This window comes from Hydractinia symbiolongicarpus, chromosome 1 (assembly GCF_029227915.1).
Source record: "Hydractinia symbiolongicarpus strain clone_291-10 chromosome 1, HSymV2.1, whole genome shotgun sequence".
Lineage (NCBI taxonomy): Eukaryota > Metazoa > Cnidaria > Hydrozoa > Anthoathecata > Hydractiniidae > Hydractinia > Hydractinia symbiolongicarpus.
The window spans coordinates 22,198,381-22,219,775 of NC_079875.1; the positions used below are offsets into that span (position 1 = coordinate 22,198,381).

Sequence of the window (21,395 nt, forward strand, 5' to 3'; positions counted from 1 at the left end):
TTCCTGAAAAATAAAACTAAACAAAAGATGTAACAAAATAAAGTTTAGTCTTTCTAGGGTTCTCAATATAAGAAAGTAAAATTTTCAAATAAGCGCCCAGTTGCTCAAAGTATTTTTCGATTAAGCGTCCCCTTTTATCAGGTGGACACTTATTTGAGAGGGGCGCTTAATAAGTGCTGGGCGCCTAATCAGATCACTACGGTAGGCCTACAGGCCTATTATTGAACAAGAATTTATTATATATTTTGCTGAATATCTATATTTAATTCACAAAATATTATTATTCCTACTTTTCTGAGATTCCCATCTTTTTGGCATAGATTGTAAAAAAATTTCGTCACTGTAACAATTCTGCTTTGTTTATACTTCGACCGAGTTTGTTCGGCACTACGTTATTCCACATTTCGATCAAACATTCATGTCCTTACAATTCCGAATGCAATATATTTAAAATTTAGAAACTTATTCAACTTTCAGAAACTTATTTATTAATAAACTGCCAAAATTATTGGAGTAGGAAAGAAAAGCTTTTTTAGAACTCGATTTTTTTCCTAATAAATAACTAGTGAACATTTAAACTTTTAACAGAAAATACTCCACGGCTTTCAGCTACCATTTTGATCATGACATGCAGAGTCATGCATGTTGCTCATAGCTTGAACTAAACAAAAGAAAAGATGTACTGTGAAACAATGGCTAGATATTTTCGTGCGAATTTTTACTGCGAGTTTTTTTCGATCGGGTGAAAAAAAATGTATTCAGACGCAAACATTTTTTCTGCAAATCTTTTTTATCAATCTTACATTTTTGACGAGCTGGAAAATGACGTTTCAAATTTTGAATAATTTTTTTTTTTACTCGTCTACACTTTGCAAAAAACTTTCGAACATATGCATCGTGAAATATTTGTTCAACGAATTTTTGGGATTTTGGACTGCGAAAATAAACCCTGCAAAAATTTCCACCCTGAAGGTAACACGTGCAATTAGTTGAAGACATTTTACCTGCTAGTAATTGCAGTTGTTGTCGTTCGGCTAAGTTATCTTGTAACGCTTCCATTAATTGAAAATATCTACAGCAACAAAACAGAGTTCATGCAATTAAATATCCTCTCACATGTTCCATTAAATAGTTTTCCTCACCTGAAAAGCGTGTCACGAGGCCATAATGTCTCTTTTGTGCTGTTAGCCAGGTTGTGCAAATTTAGGCGGACTGTAGCATTCCAAGCTTAAAAAAAATCGAACTGTCATTTACAGAGATGCTATAAATGAACATTATTTAAGGGAAGCAATACGACCTAACTTGCTGACTCCGGAAATCCTTCACTTTGGTTCATATCTTCGACCATAGCGCTGAAAATATAAAAGTGAAAACTTCTGTGTTAGCAGTGCATACTATAAAAAATAAAAGTTTGTTGGACATGCACGCTGAAAAATATGAATGTAAATTGTGCAGTGTTGGCATGCATACTATGGCTTGAAAATCTGTACCTTTTTTTGTTCACCACTGGTTGCAGTACTGACTCATTGACTGTGGCGAATCGACAAGAAGCGAGTGTCTCTTTTGACAACCCCCACCTAAAATACAGGTACGGTTAAAGAACTGCTAAATAACCAAACAACTTCACACAAATTTTATTTTCCTTTCGAAGAAACATTTTCTCACTCAGCAGGGCTTTCACTTTGAGACACGTTTGACGCTTGACTTAGAGAGTCTTTCATTAAAATCTCTTCAGAACCATGGTGTTGCGTCACGCTTTTCTTTCGCAGGCTTGTTTCTCTGTTTTTCCTAATGTTGGTGAGAATAACGGTAAATAATACGTTTTCTAATGTAAATTCGATTCGTGAAAGTTTTATTAAAAATGTCGTGTGCTTTAAGAAATGTCAAATCTTCGTATTATGATGACAAATGTGTAAAGGCTGGAATACACTATAAGTTTAGTTGGACCAATTTATTGGAGGTTAAAAAGCTATACGTTCAAGGTTAAAATGCGCATCTGGAATAAACCTGAAATAAAAAAAAAATACATATATATTTTTATGTAATAGAAACATTCTTATATATCACGAAAACACCGTGGCATAAAAATTTAAATTTGTATCTTTCTATGTCCAAATCTTGGTTCCAAAAAGTGATAAACGTTAAAGGTCGCCGCCATTATCGAGTAAAGGCCCACTTGGTTTGTACATATTCTCTTGATTTGTGACGTCACACAGTGCTCATAGCTCAACAAGATTTGTAAGATGCTGGATGAAGTCTGGTCACATTGGATGAAGAGTTCACATAACTTTTTACGTTCAGACACAAGAATTAAAGAAAGTGTCAAGACAAACCAGTATAACCGAAAAAATAATTTCAAAGAATTTAATAACATGAGAACATAGGTAAAGAAATAATACTACTTTCAATCGCAAGTGACGTACTACAGTTTATTCGTTCAACCATCGCTTCGTTTATTCAGAATGTGTTTGTTTACATTCCCGCAGAATTATGTCAAACAAGTTCGTAATTTACTGAACAGCAGATGGTGTAGTGGTAGCGCATTCGACTTGTAATCATAAGGTTTCAGGTTCGAGTCCCCCACTCCGGTGCACTTTAAATGCAGTGTTGTCAGTGTTTGGTGCCATCTACTGACCGCTAACCGGCTTGTGTGGCAAGCAAGCAAGTTAAAGCAATGATATACGTATCTCTGGCGGTAATGTAACATAGTTACAGTCGGAGAGGACATTAAAACTTCCCGTTACTTACTTACTTAACAGAATATCCCAACTGACAGTAATAGCAGCAACCGTTCTACCACTCAACTTCAAATATCTCGAGAACCAAATCTCACAAATATAAAAATATTTACCCAGTTCATATTCTCCTTTGAGAAAACTTTCGCAAAAAAAAAACAGATGAGTGGACGTATTTTAGTAGCTTTATTAGTCATAGCATATTTGCTGGGAACGAGTACAAAATGAGCTGCATAGATGAAATATTACGTTCTTTAATACGTTCTTTAATGCACTTTTAAATCAATTTCGAATGGAAGATCCTAATGAATTCATGTAGTTTCTTTGTATGGACACTAACACAAACACAAGCCAAAGTTTCACCTATACATACCCATCCTGCTTACCCCTTATTGTCAAATGTAATGAAAGAGTATGCAAACTGCTGTGGAAGCAAACAAGATCAATTTAATGTATTGCGGTCCACACGTAATCAAATAGCCATTATTCTTAGCAAACTATCCTATATCTGACAATATCTCGTCAAAATGCTGTTCCGCGTCTGTTTTCTTGTCCACCTTTTCAAGTAACGCCTTTTTACTAAACACAAAATCGAAGATGTATGAATGGCATTAGCTATGCCATTGCTACAGATTATAGAATTACTATACGAATTCTTGAGGGAATAAAAACGGTTCCTCTTACTTGTATTTGTATTTGTTATTCATGTTTTTCGATGCTGATTCGCTCGTACATCGAAAGAAAAGAGAGAATAAATCGCGCCATTACCTGCTAGCCTCATTTCTAATACAAATACGCATGCGTACTTCTCATAAATCGCATTTCACTTCGGGGTGCAAGTGTTTCCATGGATATCATGAACTTTTTCTAACTCAAACCAGTTTGAGTCCACTTCGGGTCTCATATAAACGGCCTCTAAATTTCTAAACGCTGTCCATCTCTTCGGGTAAATATGTACACAAAGTTTAATAGAAAAAAAAATGTTTCGTCCATTAGACGGTAAACATTGCCTTGCGTTTAAAATTATAACGAGTAGATTTTGCCTAATGTATTACCTTTTGCTTTTTCCATTAAAAACTTCTTCGTCACAACAGCTTTCCGGGACATGTTATATGTTATTCGTAACCACTGTGTCGTAAAACCTATCTGATATAAAAATGTCACCTTCATAATGAAAACAAAACGACTACCTGATCTACTGTTACACTGCGACGCAACGCTTATCATCTAATGGAAACATCAAACACATCTTTATTAAAAGGTTTTATAACCAAAAAATGGAGCTCTAATTTTTCTGCGCACATGATAATTTTTTATTTACTAATTAGACCCATTAAACTTGTATTTTTGTCTTTAAAAAAACTCTTTTTAAAATCCTACGCTTTATTTCAGCGTTAGGGAATTTTGGCGTGACAAACGTTGTGACAAAAATTATTTGTCCGAAAACGTGTTGTGTCCAAAATTTTATCATGCTGAATAATTTTTCTTAAATCTTTATAAATCAATCAATGGTTGGAGTTTTGTAAAATAAACTATTGTACTTTGTTCCTCGCAGGTTAAAAGATTTCGAATTTTTAGCTTTATATGCGTGATCCAATATGGAATAAAAGTGGTTGACAAATACAGATTCCCAACATTGTTGGCCCGAGTGTGCACACTCAAGTATACTATAAAGCAATACCGCAGCGGATTATTGAAAAAGCGGTATTTTTTTTCAACACATGGAGAGGCGTAAAGATAATTCGATAGCTATGTATGTCTAAAACCTTAACGGCACAAAGGGAAAATTTGGTATGACGTCTTCCCTTCTTAACCACCCACCCTGAAATGTATCATTATAGCAATCAGGTTTTATTTGATTTTATCTGACGTAGTTCTGTTTTTCTTTCTCCCCTTCATGCATGCACACATAAAATCAAAATTTTTAGTAAAAAACTGAATCCTGTCTATCAATCAGAGATAACCAGTAATCAGCCTGTAATTAGCCTATAGTTTGTCTGTATGTACGTTGCACCCAAACGTTGACCGCCCACTGTTATCACTATATCAAATCTGAAAGCTAGCTAGCTAAATCTGCCATGCTAACCAATACAACATCTCAGAAGTAGTCAGCGGTAAATAAAACAATACAATATCCAAAATTTTATCATAGCGTCTAGCTAACAAATTGACAGCTAACCAAGACAGCGTCGACATAATGGCCTGCTAAACTAAAAACCCGACTCTGAACAAAATCCTATATTTACGAATAATTTACATTTGTACGCATGGTTAAAAAAAGGACGGGTCTGGTGGCCAGGCTCCACTGATAAAATCCGTGGCATTAAGGCAATCTCTTCAAAAACCGGTCAAAGAAGGTGTAGGTAATGGTCGCGTTTTGTTATCTGAAATCCTAACTATTTCATGTTCTTTTTTTCTTGCTTGCCTGGTCATCGAAGATTCATCAACCATGTTTTTCATCACACGTAACCTAATATTTTTCTCTCCAGAGCTGCCCTCTGTAAAATGCAGTAACAGATTTTGCTAAGTGATAATAAAAGACAGCCTTTACTATCACTCACGTAATATCACGGTTACGTCGTTTCATACAACAGAAGCGATCCCCCCCCCCCCCCCCCCCCCCACCACCACCACCAACCTCCCTTAAAAAAACCCACGGAAATTGAGCTAAAAAAACAGAGAGTAGAAAATTTTGTTTGATTTCAAAACTAGTCAAAAAGCATATTCAGACAAACATATAATTAAGAAGAAGAAATTATTACTTACAACGACTGCCTAGCAAATTGCATAGCCAGCTCCATTTCAAGTAGCATCTCCTTCGCATCTTCTTCCATTTCCTGTTCTCTCTCGTTGCATTGGTTTGCAAAATCCTGACGAATGTTCTGAAAGTTCATCACTATAATATGAAAATGAACTAAATTAAATTCAGAAAAATCGTTCCGGGAAATACACGTCCTACACTATAAATTTGTTGAAATTCGTGAATTAAAAAATGGTAGCTGACGTACCCATAATGCCAGCAAATATATTACGAAAGATAAATGCGCCTATACATATCCACAATATGATATAGATTTTGCTCACTAAGCCATTTGATACTTTGGTCAGATCACTTAATACGTCGAACCAATGATCTAACGTAAACAGTTGAAACAAAGTCGCCAGTGATTGGCCTAACGTACTAAGAGATAAATACATATATACATATCACTATATTTGCTAGTAAAAGCAAAAGTGAAAACAGTGAACTGTCACCTAAAGCTGTTTTTGTAGAGCAAGTCTGTTCGTGTTGACTTCGAATACGAAGCAAATATAACAGTCCCAGCGACTGCGAAGATGTACATGAATACACCAAGTAAAGTTAAAATGAAAACCATAGACTAAACAAAATTTTAAACACATTTAGATGTAACAGAATAAATGAGATAACAAGGTGGCCAACATTTTTCAAAAACATGAAGAAACAGGAAAACTGGCAAATACTTAACTTATAAGAAGTCGGGTTAGGGAGCTAAAATAAACATTTTTGACATATAAGAGTATAAAATATTCTAGAACGATTGAAGGAATTCCAAAATGGTTGGCCAATCTGTTTTAAGCACTTTTTGCATTCAAATATTACAAAGGCGACGAGAAACAGTCACCAAATACTATGCGTGTTGTTAAGATTCAGGGGACTGTCCAGGAAAAAATACTCGTCTTCTCAGTATAATATTATTTCGATTTCCTGTTTACATGGCATAGGAGGAAAAATGTCTGTCACTCGGAAAAAAACTCTTTTTTCTATCAACAGCATCCTATTAGATCCGATAATATCAGTTCAGTAAATGAGTCAACATGTACGGGTACCTTGAAAGCTTTTAAAATAGTGAGCACGATGATCCGTAGCTGAGCAAAACGAGACACCTGAAAGAAAATCACGTTATAGTGTCTTTCCACACTAGCTGCTACAACGAAAACCACAACATGGAACAAACAACTAAACCAACATTTAGAATTAGTAAAGAATACAATTAACTTTTGAAATACAACACACCGTAGCTAGCTGTTTTTATGAAAGTTTCAATATAGCCTATTAAAATCAATACTAGGTAAAAACAAAAAAATGACAATTTATACCATTATTTCGCTTTAGTAATACTTCAAATCATTTTTAAAATCCAACAATTTCCCTCTATTGCCTCTAATAGCCCACTCTAAACCTTTAATGCATGGGCGCTTACTCGATGCATTACTACGTATGTCAGGAATTCCGTTTAAACCTACCATTTTAAGAGATCGTAAAATACGAAACACTCTAAGGTTTTCAGCTACAACAGCCAACTCATCAGTGGCCATCTTGCCAGAAAGTTTGATCAGCTCAGGTAGTACTGACTAACAGAAAAACAAATTAAGATCAGCTAATATTTATTAAATGTCTCGGTTATATGAGATGGTTCGTTAGTGCTTCGTGTCCCTACCATCACCGTGACGAAGAAATCGAAGTTGTTCCACCCATTCTTCCAAAACTCCCAAAATCCATCAACCCATTTTAATAAGATCTCCACCACGAATATCATCATGGACAAATAATCAAAAATGTCTAGAAACAACTTTAATCCTTTCACTGACGCATCATTGTTGTGTGTGACTTCTAAAAACAACAAGAAGAGAAATCACAGGCTTTCAAATTGTGTTCCCTTGCTAGGAAATTTTCTGATTAGCTAAAAGAGCACACATCATTTGCTATTACAGATTTTTTTCTTAATAGCGTCATCACATATTGTTTGGAATTAGAATATTTTAGGTAATGAAAACGCCGTAATTTCAAAATAAATGTTAAAAAACCATTTTATTATTTTATATTAAATGTTAAGTCTTTTTCGCTTTGGGATTACTCGTTTTAACACCTTTCTTAATTTCTCTATTTTTTTTTCTCTATTTCTTATTTTATAAAAATGAAAAATGGATTTTTAACATTTATAGAGTATATTTTTCAACAAAGAAATGTTTTAACAAAACAAACACACATTCTCAAAACTTATAATATTTTGTCATTTTATTTCGAAACATTGTGGACGATTTCACGATGATGGGATGTTCAAAATATATAACAACAGTTGCTGGAGACTAAACCGTACGGTGTGAGCCAAATATGGAATATCGATGCGGGTTTTACCAGTTGCTGGATGCCATAACTTACACAAAGTCTTCCGAAGTTCATATTGAAGAAGGACTACTTTGCGCATCACTAACATACTAAATAATCACCCATGTCATCCGAAGTAACAAAAAAAAAAAATTACCCGCTTGAACTCCAAGAACGATTGAATTTGACAGGATCAACAGTAACATGAAATTGTGGAAGTGTTGATCTAAAAAATTGGTTAAGTTGACTCACCAAGATATTGAGATTAATTATTGCTTGCTCGGTTTCGACAAAAGAGTACTTACTTTGCAATTTCACTGCTACCCCCCTCCCCCCCCCCCCCCCCCGTCTGTACGAAGGACGTTATAAAAAGTGTAGACTTCGTAAGGTCGTTGGATAGGAATTCAATAATGAGGATTTTGAGATTAGTTATTTTCAGGTGTATTGCAAAGTTTTTCTATTATTTTTTACAAGAAACTTACGAAATATAGGACCAAAAAATAAAAGAATTATTACAATTAAATTCATGTATTTTTTAATATAGGAAAATTTTTATACTTGTTTACGTGATTTACGTAAGAACATAAAACTGACAGTGAAAAGTTTCTTCACTTATTCGCACGTATGTGAATGTTTAAAAAACACATACAGAAAATCAAACAACAATATCACAACGCACAAGAAATTTAGTTTCAAATTTTTAAGGCGACGTGGCAATTGGTGGTGGTGTGAGACGTAGCAGTGGCTGGTGGCGGGAGGCGTAGCAGTGACTAGTGGTTGGGCGCGTAGCAGTGGGTTGTAGTGGGAGAAAAAGCAGTGGGTGGTGGCGGGAGGAGTAGCAGTGACTGGTGGTGGGAGGCGTAGCAGTGGGCAGTGATGGGAGACGTAACAGTGGGAGGATGTTGAAAAATTACCCAGCAACACCGCTGTAAAAACTTAGCAATTAAATAAAACATCATATAAGAACACAAAAAGGTACTGTTAATTATCATTCTAGCCCATGGACCAAACGGGATTGTGTTTTTTGTCTTCACTCTGTTCAGTCGTCTGTCATCGTACGTTACTTCTGCTTTAGTTGTGTACACATGAAACTTGACTAGAGCGTGAGGTGTTTCTCTTAGCATCTTGAACATAGCTGCAGGCGAGTCTGCAAGGAACACAAAGAAAACTTCAAGAGACAAAGAAACAATAAAATTATTGTTAGGACATATGTAGCACCGGCTACTTTTGTCATATTTTCAATTTTAATATCATTGAATAGGTTATAATATTACAAAATATTTTTTTTTAAAAGGAAAATGCTCTTTAAAAAAAGATAAATTTTTTACAAGGAGAACTTGGTTTCGACTGGTAACTAACGTGAAATAACGTAAAATAATTTTTTGCACATATTTTTTCAAAACTAAAACATGAATGAAATTTTGGAAAAAGAAATAATGTTCGGGAGATGAAGAACATAGGAACAATATTTAAAGTTGTTACCACATAGAAACATCCACAGGTATATTCGCCCATCGTATATCGTTGTTTCGTGGGCTCCTTAGCACAAAATAGCTTTTGGAGAACCTATGCAAAAAAGGCTATGCGAGAAAAACTCTCCCACCTAGCAAGGATCATTTTTACAATTTTAAAAGCGTGAAAGAATAGTGCATCACTGAGTTCGATGAAGCTTGGAATATTTGGGTGATCAGCATTTCTAACTGCTTAATGTGGTCAGCCCAATATTCAACAAAAGTTGAATCGTTTGTGTAATCAATACTAGTAGGTACGAAATGATCCTCCACAATCTTTTCTACAAAGTGTCACGGCCGGGTAAACCGTTGCTTTCTAGATGGTTTAATGAATAGATTGGGGTTCATCCAGCACAATTTTTTGAACTCTCAAATCTCTTTAACCGTTCGCCGAAAGCACATGTAATAAGCACATAAAATGTATATCTTATAAAAATTTTTGATTAGCCTGATTGATTTTTTGTATGTATATCAACGACTCATTACTGGCATCATCAAAGTTCAAATGACGGAACTATTCCACGGACCCTATTGACTACTTTAATTATACTTCTTATTTTCCCAACAAAAAGAACACCAACAGTTTCTTTCCCAAAAATATATCCACTTGTTGTTGTTTTTAACATGAAATAAGTTTTTCTCTTCAGTGGAAACTATCCATAACATCGATTAAAGGGTACGGAATAAAAAAAAATGTTCAAAAAAAATTATTTCACGTTATTTCACGTTAGTCACCAGTGGAAACTAAACTTTAAAGATAAAAAAGGGAGCCAATAATTTTCTATATTCTTTTTTTTTCTACGTAAAGATTGTCTCAAAAACAAAAAAACTATACCTCTACGTTTTGGGCTTTTGAATTTCAAACAAACAAAAAACAAACAAATAAATAAAAAAATTGTATTATAGTCCACAGAAAAAATTTACAAAAGGAAAAAAAAATTGCTCATAAACTGTCTTGCATTTTAACTATTTGCAAATAATATTAATGAAGGGTAGCATTTTTTATGTTCGCGATGTTCAACAGTTTAACCGTCCACTTACCACTCACTTCGCTGGAGTAATACTTAGGCACTTCAGCACTACCTTTTGTCATCGATTCCAACAACTGAAAATCTTCTATCAGTTTTGAACGAAAGATTTCAGCCCGAGGAATTAGATCTTCTACAGAATCAGGTGCTTTCATTTTTCTGTTTAAAAATAGATACAAAAATAAAACAAAGACAATTTTTTTAGATAACAAAAGCTTTTAAGACATCTAGGGGGGGAAGGAATTTTCGAAAATGTCGAAATTAACTATAAAGAAGCCGCTACAAATTTAGGAAGTTAGTCCCTGTTAAGTAATATCTATAAACCTATTAGATTCCAGAAAACACAATTTATGTCCCATTCTTTAGTAAGCATTTCACATTTAGGTCTTTTCTTAGGGGTGCTACTTTTGCCAGCATTAAGAAAAAGTTTATCTCCCTCCATAACTATTGATAAAATGAAATAAAACTTGTCATATGTCATAAAAGATACAAAAATGCAGCAATAAATATTTGCTTATGTTATTGGCACACACTTTAACTTTAACCATCTTGTTTTTTTTTTCATATTTAAAGTCAAACAGAAAAGCAGCCACAACATTATATATTCTTACTTGTTTTAGAACATGTACAAAAAAGAATGTATTACACAAAATTGAAAGAAACACAAAATTTTACAGCAATTTACGCAAATACACATTACGTTTCTTCTAGTCAATTTCTGCAAAGTTTAGCAGGATCCCAAATCTACACTTTAACATCAAAAAGTTGTAGAAAGTTGTTTTCATTGATTTTGCTATTTATTACTTCTCTTTTGCTTTGACATCCAGATTTATATTCTACTATGCAAGGCGAAATTCTCTTAAGTTGCTAGGACTTCTTTTACAGATTAAAACAAAATAAACAAAATGCTTGGTAGTAAAATACTAGATTTGGGATTTTCTCTTTTCTTATAAATCTGAAAATGGCATGATTTGTGGTGGGTTTTTTTTTTACATTTTTATCTATGTTACTTTGTAGACCTTTCACACAACCTACACCTGATGGAGAGATGCGGGAAGACCTACTGGTGTTCTACCTCAAATTGCACATAATATTGTTCCATCTTGCACTGCTCTACGTCGAAGGTTATATAACATGGGTAATCTTTCGAAATTTTATAAACGTTTTTCCCGTCGAGGAGTGCCTAAAAATGTGTTTACGCAACCCAATGGCGGTGTATTTCTTGATGTAAGCAACACTAGCAAGGAAGATGCAAATACCAATATGAAATTACTTGAAGAGCAGTTTGACGATGAAGAAAATGAAGACATGTTCACTGAAGATAATGAGGATAAAAAACAATGGCATCAAAGTCAATTAGATAAAAATGAACGTATTAAAGGTAAAAAAAATATTAAACAATGGGTTGAAACAGAAGAAGATGAAGACCAATGGGTTGAAGGCGAAGATGGACATCAGTGGGTTGAAGGTGAAGATGGACATCAGTGGGTTGAGGGTGAAGAAGATGAATATCAATTGGTTGAAGGTGAAGAAGATGTACAACAGTTTGTTGAAGGTGAAGAAAATGACCAATGGGCTGAGGGTGAAAAAGATGACCAACAATGGGCTGATGGTAATGAAGACAGACAACAGTGGGTTGAAGGTGAAGGAGATGAAGACAAATGGGTTGAAAGCGAAGATGGACATCAGTGGGTTGAAGGTGAAGATGGACATCAGTGGGTTGAGGGTGAAAAAGATGGGCAACAACGGGCTGAAGGTAATGAAGACGGAGGGTGGGCTGAGGGTGAAAAAGATGGGCAACAACGGGCTGAAGGTAATGAAGACGGACAACAGTGGGTTGAAGGTGAAGACGGTGAAGAACAATGGATTAAAGGTGAAGAAGATGAAAACAAATGGGTTGAAGGTGAAGAAGATGGAGAACAATGGGTTGAAAGTGAAGATGGACAACAGTGGTTTGAGGGTGAAGAAGATAACGACATATGGGTGGAAGGTGAAGAAGATGAAGACAAATGGGTTGAAGGTAAAGAAGAAAAATACCAATGTGTTGAAGGTGAAGAAGATGAAGACGAATGGGTTGAAGGTGAAGAAGAAAAATACCAATGTGTTGAAGGTGAAGAAGATGGAGAACAATGGGTTGAAGGTGAAGAAGAAAAAGACCAATGGGTTGAAGGTGAAGAAGAAAAAGACCAATGGGATGAAAATGAAGAAGGTGAAGAAGATGGAGAACAATGGGTTGAAGGTGAAGAAGAAGAAGACCAATGGGTAGAAGGTGAGGAAGAAGTACAACAATGGGTTGAAGGTGAAGAAGAAAAAGACCAATGGGATGAAGGTGAAGAAGGTGAAGAAGATGGAGAACAATGGGTTGAAGGTGAAGAAGAAGAAGACCAATGGGTAGAAGGTGAGGAAGAAGTACAACAATGGGTTGAAGGTGAAGAAAATGACCAATGGGTTGAAGGTGAAAAAGGTAGACAACAATGGGCTGGAGGTAAAGAGGATGAAGAACAATGGGTCGAAGTTAAGGAAGTTGAGCAGCTATGTTTTGAAAAAGGAGAAGATGAAGACCAATTAGTTCAAGGTGATGGAATTAAACAACAATGGCTTGAAAACAAGGAGAATGGACAAAAAAAGGCTGAAGCTGAAAAAGAGGAAAATCAATGTGCTGTAAGTAAAGATGTAAAACGATGGGCTGAAAGTAAAGAGAAACAAGACCAGAAACAAGTGGAAAATGAAGATAAAGAAATTAAACAAAGCAAAAAACAATTAGTTGAAAACATACAGAGTAAACACCATCGGTTGGGAGGTAGAAAGAACGTGCCATATCATGTTAGAATTTCAAGTCCTGGCATGGCACGCCCGCATACTAAAACGGAAAACAAAAGTAGTAATTTGATGAAAGCACAGTCGAAATGCAGAGGGAGTGTAACTATAAAGGACAACAGCATATTTAAGGAGGTAAAAGATCGAATTACAACAACACCAGTGTTTCTTAATAGCCCTAACAATGACATAATGAAGCAAAGTGACTTATATTTCAAAATTATGAAGTTAAACAAAAACAATGCAGTTGTTGGAGGATGTGCAGAATTTTTGTGTAAGCGTGATACTACTCGGATTGGAGATACACCGCCTAGAGATGGAAGCAAGACAGAGGTTCTCCCCGACGGACGAACCTTTGTTTTTAAGTTTATGTCGTTACAGAATTCGATTAGAAGAGATGAGGTACTTAACATGTATAAACAAACACACAAACAAACACAAACATGCCAAAAGAAAAGAGCTAACAAATCGACTGAATATGATCCAATAAAAAAAACGAATTGTTCCACACAAACTAGAGATTTTGAAAGATCTCTCGAATTGGTCAAAAACTTTGTGAGTCATCAGACGACCCAAACAGCGAACGCAACATCTCGGCTGCTGTATGAAGACGAGTGCAAACTGTTGTTTAATGTGCTTGGTCAAAATAGTAAGGTACACAGTACTTTCTGAAAGATTTTCAATCAGATGTTTATTGTCAACATCTCCAGACGTGTATTTTTCTTTTTTCAATTTATACATATACACTTTTTCCATAATCAGATAAATACTTTCCACGTGTCTTTAAATCTGTTTTTTTCCATCAATTTTTAGTGCGTTGCAATGACGGTGGCACAAGTTTGGTGTCTTAATGAAGAAGAATGGATTAATGGATACACAGGAGTAATTTGTTTGGTGGAAGATTACAAATATGGGAATTCATATTTCTTAAAAATTGTTGACTCACAGGTAATTTAAAACCGAATATATGATATGTCCATCAATTCGCGAATAACTACAAAATTGATTAATTTATTTTGTTTGGTTTTAGTATCATATTGTTCCTTCGAACTAAGTGTTGAAACAAATATTTTTATGTATTCCTCTTTTCTACTTTTAGAATTGTGCTATCCGCGTAGAATCAACCATTGATCATAACTTTCGTTACGTGGTCGTCCACGATGCATTTCATACCTTTATGCACAAAGTAAGTTTAATCTAGGAGAATAGGTTTAATCTCTTTAATAATAGCCGTATTTTTTCTGTGTGTCCGCGAAAGACGCGTCCTGTTACAGAAGCACGAAATTTTTATAATACGCACGAATACCAAATGCGATATCTTTTTATCTACTTTGTTGCGACAAGTAAATTTAAAGGACGGGCGAACCCGTAGATTTTTCCACAGGCCAACGACTTCTCTTTAATTGCCGCCCCATAAGGGGCGGCTCTTAGTCCGCCAGGCGTGAATAAAAAGATTATTTTGCTGAGCGAAATCTTGCGTTTCGTGCTGTGCTACTTGATTTCGTGTAAACAAACTACTTAAGTAGTACATCTTTGAAGTAGCACAAAGTTTAAAATAAACGAATAGAACCTAAGAAAAATTAATTGTGAAGCTGTACTGAAAGGCCAGGTGTGTGACATCAAACTGTCATGGCGGCAACCATAGATTTGAGTGAGTATCACTGTGTAACTCACAATGCGATGATGATAGTGATCCGGAAGAATCTTTTAATGATGACAAATTTATACATTCTTGCATTACATAGCTGTGAAAAACACTTAGTTGATAATGTTGATAGCTAGCTAGATCAATTTCCATGCTGGACTCATCTTTTGAACACTGTTAAAAAGCCTACACCCTGGAGGTAGCTAGCTATATGTCTATGTAATGTAAGTAGCTGCAGCATTTTAATTGTTTTTTCTTTATGTAAAGTTCTGTAAAGTCCTGCAAAAAGAATGTGTAAGTTTGGATTTGGAAAAGAGAGAGCACTCGCATTTTTCCAAACGTCCAATTGACATTCGGCTAAACCTCAGAAAATGTACACAAAAAAATTTAATAAAATATAAACTACAACACAGTTACGCACTTACTTACTGAGTCCACTTGGAAATTCTCATTCTTTGTGTGTAGCTAGAAGTGCGTATTTGCGTTTGCAGCTTTGATATGATAACCAAGATTTTCCTGTACAAATTCTAAAGCTGCTCCTGGTGTTCTTCACGAAACCCCCCACCCACCATGATAAACGTCCATGTAGCTTTGCAGCAAAAAAGGTATGAGCTCGTTCACAGAAAGTAATGTAGCTAACATGCTCAAAGAAAAAGGAGGCGGAGAGGTAGCCTAAAAGCGTATCAAAGTGTACAAGAGGAAGGAGGTCTTCAAAGGCCTTACATACGCTTTAAAAAATTATGGCGGTTTTTTTAGGTATCTTTTCTGCAAAAATTGCGTGGTTATTTCAACTTTAACACCTTAGACCTGCCATAGTTACCAATTGTCTTTTTTTCAAGTAACGTGTTATAATTAATAATCATTAAGTGGATTTTTCGGAGAGAGGTGATCTGTAACTCGGGAAAGGGGTAAGTCGAAAGCAAAGCATGCAATGGAGTATAAGATTGACGATTTATAGTATTTTTGAATAGACCCATTATATAGTTGTTTTACCCGGATGTGACTGGTTAATCCTTAAACTATAACTTCATTTTTGGATTGCTATTTGATAAATTATATATTTTTTTAGAATCAAAAGAAGGACAAATTTAATGGAGATCCTAACTGGAAATATAAATGACGTACCTGTAAATGATTAAAGGAAAAGTCCTTCTGATACGTTACAACCAGTAAACCACAAGGTTTCTTGGCTTAAAGTCGCAGAAAAACTTGCCACCATTAACATGAACTGATGCATATATCTATAGATTTTGTTTTTGCAGATTTTATAGATTATGCTTTTATATTTATGCCTATAAATTTGATTTAAAAATATTAAAACTGTAGGTCTATAGTAGACCTACAGTTTTAATATTTTTAAAGTAACCGTTGGCTTGATTTTTTTTTATATTCTTATATTATGATATACACTTTTACATTTTTTATGCGTGTGTCTGAAAAAAGTGTTATTTTGTCCTAAAATCTTATTTTTTGATTGGGATTTTTTAATTCCTTTTTTAAATAAATAAATATTTATAAAATTTTATTTTGAATGCTTCACAGATTGCATTTTAAACGTTTTAAAAGTATCAATTGTGCATGCAAAACAGTATAAATATAATCCAATTTATAGTGAGGTAGAATGTAGCAAGAAATTCAGCCGTATTTCACTGTATATAATACTGTGCAAAATAATTCTTTAAAAAACTTAACTGGAAATATTTTGCTATTCTTTCCAGATCCTAATAGTTATAGACTGTTTTCTGCTCTTGAAAAAATCCACTAGAAACAAAATCGAATGTGCATGTAACTTGCAGATTTAAACCTAGCTTAGAAGCTTGCGGAGGTAGGATGTGCACACGTGATCAGATAAAACGCACTGAGTATCCTTTCATTGTGCACTTCTATCTGTCTGTCACGCAAAATGGTAGCCGTAGTAGCGAGACACACGAAATGCCGTAAATAAAGGATTTATCCACAGGCCACCGACACATAAATTTTGCAGCAATTCTTTAAAAACTTTAAATAAAGGAATGTAATTTACTTAGGCAATATTTTCGAATTTTGTGAGACAGCTGTAAGACCTAGGTGAGAATTGAGAATACCATCAGCTATCAGATATTGGTCATAGTAGTGTATGCTTTTCTAAATGGAAAAAAGTTTTAACCAAAATTTCGTCCTTAAAAACACTAAAAAGAGCTCAATAGTAAAAGTTTGGAAAATTAAGGTAATTTTTTATTATTCCTAGTAAAATTTTTAGGAAGCTGAGTAACACGGAAATGTTTTCTCTATAACAGGAACATCAGTATGGATTACTCTTAGTAGACAGAGAGGAGCGTGAACATTTGCAACAATGTATTCAAGAGAAAATAGAGATGAAGAAAAGAATAGGTTAGTGATTAGTAAAGTCGTGCTTTTTATTTCATTTTATACGAACTAGCTATTATTTCTTTCAACTTTATTTTACAGAACGTACAAAAAAAGCAAAGCAAATGTTGCAAAGAACTAAACAGGCTGTAACATTTGTTGCAAAGTTAAAGAACAAGTTGCGCAGAAAAGCGGTCGAAAGAACAAGCAGTCAACAAAGGTGCACACTTCTTTCTTGTCATAAATGTAACGTGTGTGTGCACACTTCATATAGATTTATTGTCTCGTTTAGCTTAAAAACCTTTTCACCATTCATCTCCAGTGAAGAGTTATTAACATACTTTGATGAAACAATGTTGTTCCAAAAAGAAACACAGCAGTTGCGTACGTGAGCATTTTAAAATACGTTTTATAAACTGTTTTATCGGAAGCTAAACCGATCTTAATTCGTTTATTATTCATAGCTACTGCTCAGAAACGCAACCTTCCAAACCCTTCATTGATAACAGAGGAGCTCCATGAAAATTCCACGCTGGCAAGTATTGAAAACAAAGAAATTGAATCTCTTTCCCACCTACCACCACCTGCAGAATCGTTGCTGCGAAGCGAAGAAGACCTTGAAGTGAACACAAGTATTCCTCCAAAGCCCTCTTTGTCTACATTAAGAGACGTAGGAACCAAGCACCAAGATTCCATTCTAAAGAAGTCTAAGTTCTCATATAAAAATATGGACGACTCTTTCGCAGATATACCATATCCCACTAAATCATTGCTGCAAAGGGGACAGTATTCCAAGGAAAATAATAATTTTACTGCGCTTTCTTCATTTTATGAATTAAACGACACAGAAAACACGCGACAAGATTGGATATCTACAGAAACGTTATGTTCTTATATGGACGATTCTTTAGAAAATCTACCCCATCCCACCGTATCCTTGCTGCAAAGGGAACAGGATTCCAAGGAAGACAGTAACTTCCCTGCGCTTCCTTTATTTTGTGAATTGAGCAACACAGAAAACATGCAACAAGATGGGACATCTTCAGAAACGTTATGCTCTTATATAGACGATTCTTCAGAAGATTTACCGCCTCCTATTAAATCATTGCTACAAAGTGGCTGTGAGGCTAAAGAAAACAGTGATTTTCCTCCGCTACCTTCGTTTTGTTCGGCGAAAGACACTTTTAAAACAAACACGTGCCAAAACTATACTTCACACAAGGCTACATTCTCTCATAGAAATGCGAACCAATTAAAAGATGATGAAATCATCAGAAAATCCAACTTAATGACAAAAGAATTGGGCAACATATTTAATTGTGAAAAACAAAGAGATTGCAGTCAGGTACAATGCAAGTATTTTAATTTTATTTCATCAACGAGAAAACTTTACAGGAGTTCTTACACGCCATTACATTTGTATTTTTTGCTCAGCAAAGCCGTCATATTTTTTTACTCAATGTTCGCCGTCCATAATAGGGCGAATCTACTATCTAATTTAAGGAAAGAAATTTTTGCCAAAATTATTTTTGCAATTAGGAGGCACAATTCAAAATATTTGCGGAACAAGTGCGATTTTTAACGCAAAAAGCGTAATTTATTCTTTGACTAGTTTCTCTCATTAAATTAAAACATATATAATCAGTTGAGTTAAAAAAGAAAGAGATTACTTTTGGAACAAAGGCCTGTTTCTATAGGGTGATAATTTTTCTGACTTTCAGTTCTATATACATTTTCTGTGATGAGTTAAAACAACTCAAAAAGTTCTAGAAAGAAAGAAAATTGCGAAATGCAAAGTGATAATCTCCACCACAAAATCTTAGATTTAAAGGTTCACTTTCTCTAAAAATACTTCTTCCTTTTCTTCAACGTTACCAGCATAATCTTTTTCTATCTTAAGCATATTGCTCCGCCTTTGTGAATTCTTCTAGAGGGTTTTTCTTACATCTTGAGTGTTTTAATTGTACACAGTCTTACTTAACTTACTTAACACCATGTAGACGAACTTGGTCTAATATAATATACATTTATCTTTGTCCCATTAAAGCCAAAAACACAAAAAGACCAGCTGTCCATTCCAGTCTTTTTCACGTCAACCAGATATTTCTTTTCACGTCAACCAGATAATTCTTTTCACGTCAACCAGATAATTCTTTTCACGTCAACCAAATAATTCTTTTCACGTCAACCAGATAATTCTTTTCACGTCAACCAGATAATTCTTTTCACGTCAACCAGATATTTCTTTGTCCGTCAACCAGATATTTCTTTTCACGTCAACCAGATATTTCTTTTCACGTCAACCAAATAATTCTTTTATAACATTTACTCAGTACATCCTATTATTACGTTGGTTATAAGTTTTTACTCTCGAAATAATAAGTTACCTAATTTTTTCTGGCCTTCCCAAACACCTTAAATGAACAGCACATTACAAAATTGTTCCCCATTGGCTACTTCTGATTGAGCACAGGGAAAACAACAACAACAATAACCACACCGACAAAATGAACTGTTAAATCTATATTTCAGCGGTATGTCTTATAATAATAAAAAAGTATTACTTCAGTTAAATTGCAGTGATTGTGATCACCTATTACCTACTTCTTCAAAAACTGTTTGTTGCTTAGGTTCCATCTCAATACAAAACAAATAAATGTTGAATGAAGTATTAGTAGCTGCTGTACTCAGCTTCTTTTATTTAAACTGTATGGAATTGTTTTTTTACTAAACAGTTCTACTACTTAAAGCATCTGCACTTACAACCTTTAAAATTATGTTTCTGTTGTGAAATTAATGACAGGAACCTTGGGTTTCAAAAAAAATCATTATTTTCCAAGGTATTTTAAGGCGCCTAAAAGCAGCAGGTATTTTAAGAATTTTCAAGGTTTTTCTATATTATTCGGTATGAAAAAATAATTAAAAAAGAGAAAGCGTTTGAGTCACAATAATTCATGAAACGCTAATCCCATATATTACAACAGTTGTGACAAAACGTCAGGTTTGCAGAGACGCCGTTCTTGTATAACAATTCTGCATAATAACATTAATTTATTACTATTTTTTCCTTAAGACAAAAAAAATATTGCGTGACAGAGTACGCACATATCTTCTGCATGCAGATATCAAAGACTTACTTCAGAAAGCACAGACGAGAAAAATAATGGAGAATGAAGAAGTATATAACCTACTCAAACGGTACGTAGCACGTGAAAAGTAACTGAGATATTGTATCACCCTTGGAATCTTGGAAAATACTTTTATGCCGGTCAATATTCTCTAGTATTGCCCTTATAAACAACTGTTATCTAGATTAGTATTGAACCCGTGGTAAATTCATGAAAATTTCATTTAAACCTACGGAAATTCATCCCTTGCTACTACAACCACCTTTCGCTTAGACAGACAGTGCGCATTATGACACAGATAAGTCCTTAGCCTAGCGTAGACTAGTTGGGTTGTAGGTTTACCGCGCATCACTACTTCTTACATGCGAGCACGTAGCAATTTTGCTACCATTTTGAAACGGGTGTTAAAAAAGGAGACTAGTCGTTAACCCGTGAAGGACTCCACAAGTTCACCCGTCATAGCTATTCCTGGCATTATTAATTCTTGTTTACGTAGCACGAAATAGTGTTGTCAGGAAAAGAACTTGCCAGCAGCAGTTTTTAAAACCCCTTGTACAGAGAGAAAATATAGAAAAACAGTATATAAAAACTTTGGTAGTTACAAATTTACTACTTTTCCTGTGTTTCGCGTTTGTAAACCATTCCGTATTTTACCATAAAAACTTTGAACGGTTTCTATGTATACTGGAGAATATCGCTATGACGTAATGTATAACCAATCAAAGCGGGCGATTTTAAAAATGTTAATAGCCGGGGAATAATCCAGGGTAGCACTCACTTACTGTGCTTGTGACGTCTAATTCACTGAACCAATGACTGATCTAAGTAATCTTCCACATATCTTCTATGCAACTCAATTTCCGTCAACTTTTCTTTTTAGACAAAGGAATCATCAACAGTGATCGTACTAACAGCGAAGATAAATTGTATTTTATCTAATACAAATAAAATGAACTCATAAACAAATTTCTCCAACAGTGCTATATGCTATATACAAAACTTCTACTCCTCTTAGTGTACGATTTTATAATGAAACTACTTTTAGGAGCTTTTAACT

General features: G+C 34.7%; 2 protein-coding genes and 1 long non-coding RNA gene across 4 annotated transcripts; 2 read left to right on the top strand and 1 right to left on the bottom strand.

Moving 5' to 3' along the window:
- Positions 1–479: 479 nt before the first annotated feature.
- Positions 480–21,274, bottom strand: LOC130646284 (cation channel sperm-associated protein 2-like). Its single transcript, XM_057452463.1, has 16 exons — positions 21,121–21,274; positions 10,416–10,561; positions 8,843–9,010; positions 8,021–8,089; positions 7,196–7,368; positions 7,002–7,109; positions 6,585–6,641; positions 5,991–6,115; positions 5,744–5,916; positions 5,502–5,631; positions 1,666–1,788; positions 1,491–1,577; positions 1,303–1,352; positions 1,143–1,227; positions 1,005–1,072; positions 480–661 (listed from the first exon to the last, which is right to left on the bottom strand). The coding sequence occupies exons 2-16, from the start codon at positions 10,555–10,557 to the stop codon at positions 606–608; spliced, it is 1,614 nt and encodes a 537-aa protein (XP_057308446.1). The 5' UTR covers positions 10,558–10,561; positions 21,121–21,274; the 3' UTR covers positions 480–605.
- On the top strand, positions 11,522–13,891 carry LOC130613027 (uncharacterized). Its single transcript, XM_057434377.1, has one exon. It carries the CDS (start codon positions 11,537–11,539, stop codon positions 13,889–13,891), a length of 2,355 nt encoding a protein of 784 aa, XP_057290360.1. The 5' UTR covers positions 11,522–11,536.
- Positions 18,349–21,252, top strand: LOC130646294 (uncharacterized). 2 transcript variants are annotated; one of them, XR_008982775.1, is made up of 3 exons: positions 18,349–18,555; positions 20,284–20,408; positions 21,219–21,252. It is a non-coding gene; the product is annotated as an uncharacterized LOC130646294 (long non-coding RNA). The 2 variants fall into 2 exon arrangements; XR_008982774.1 differs by lacking the exon at positions 18,349–18,555 and adding an exon at positions 19,399–19,744.
- Positions 21,275–21,395: the final 121 nt, after the last annotated feature.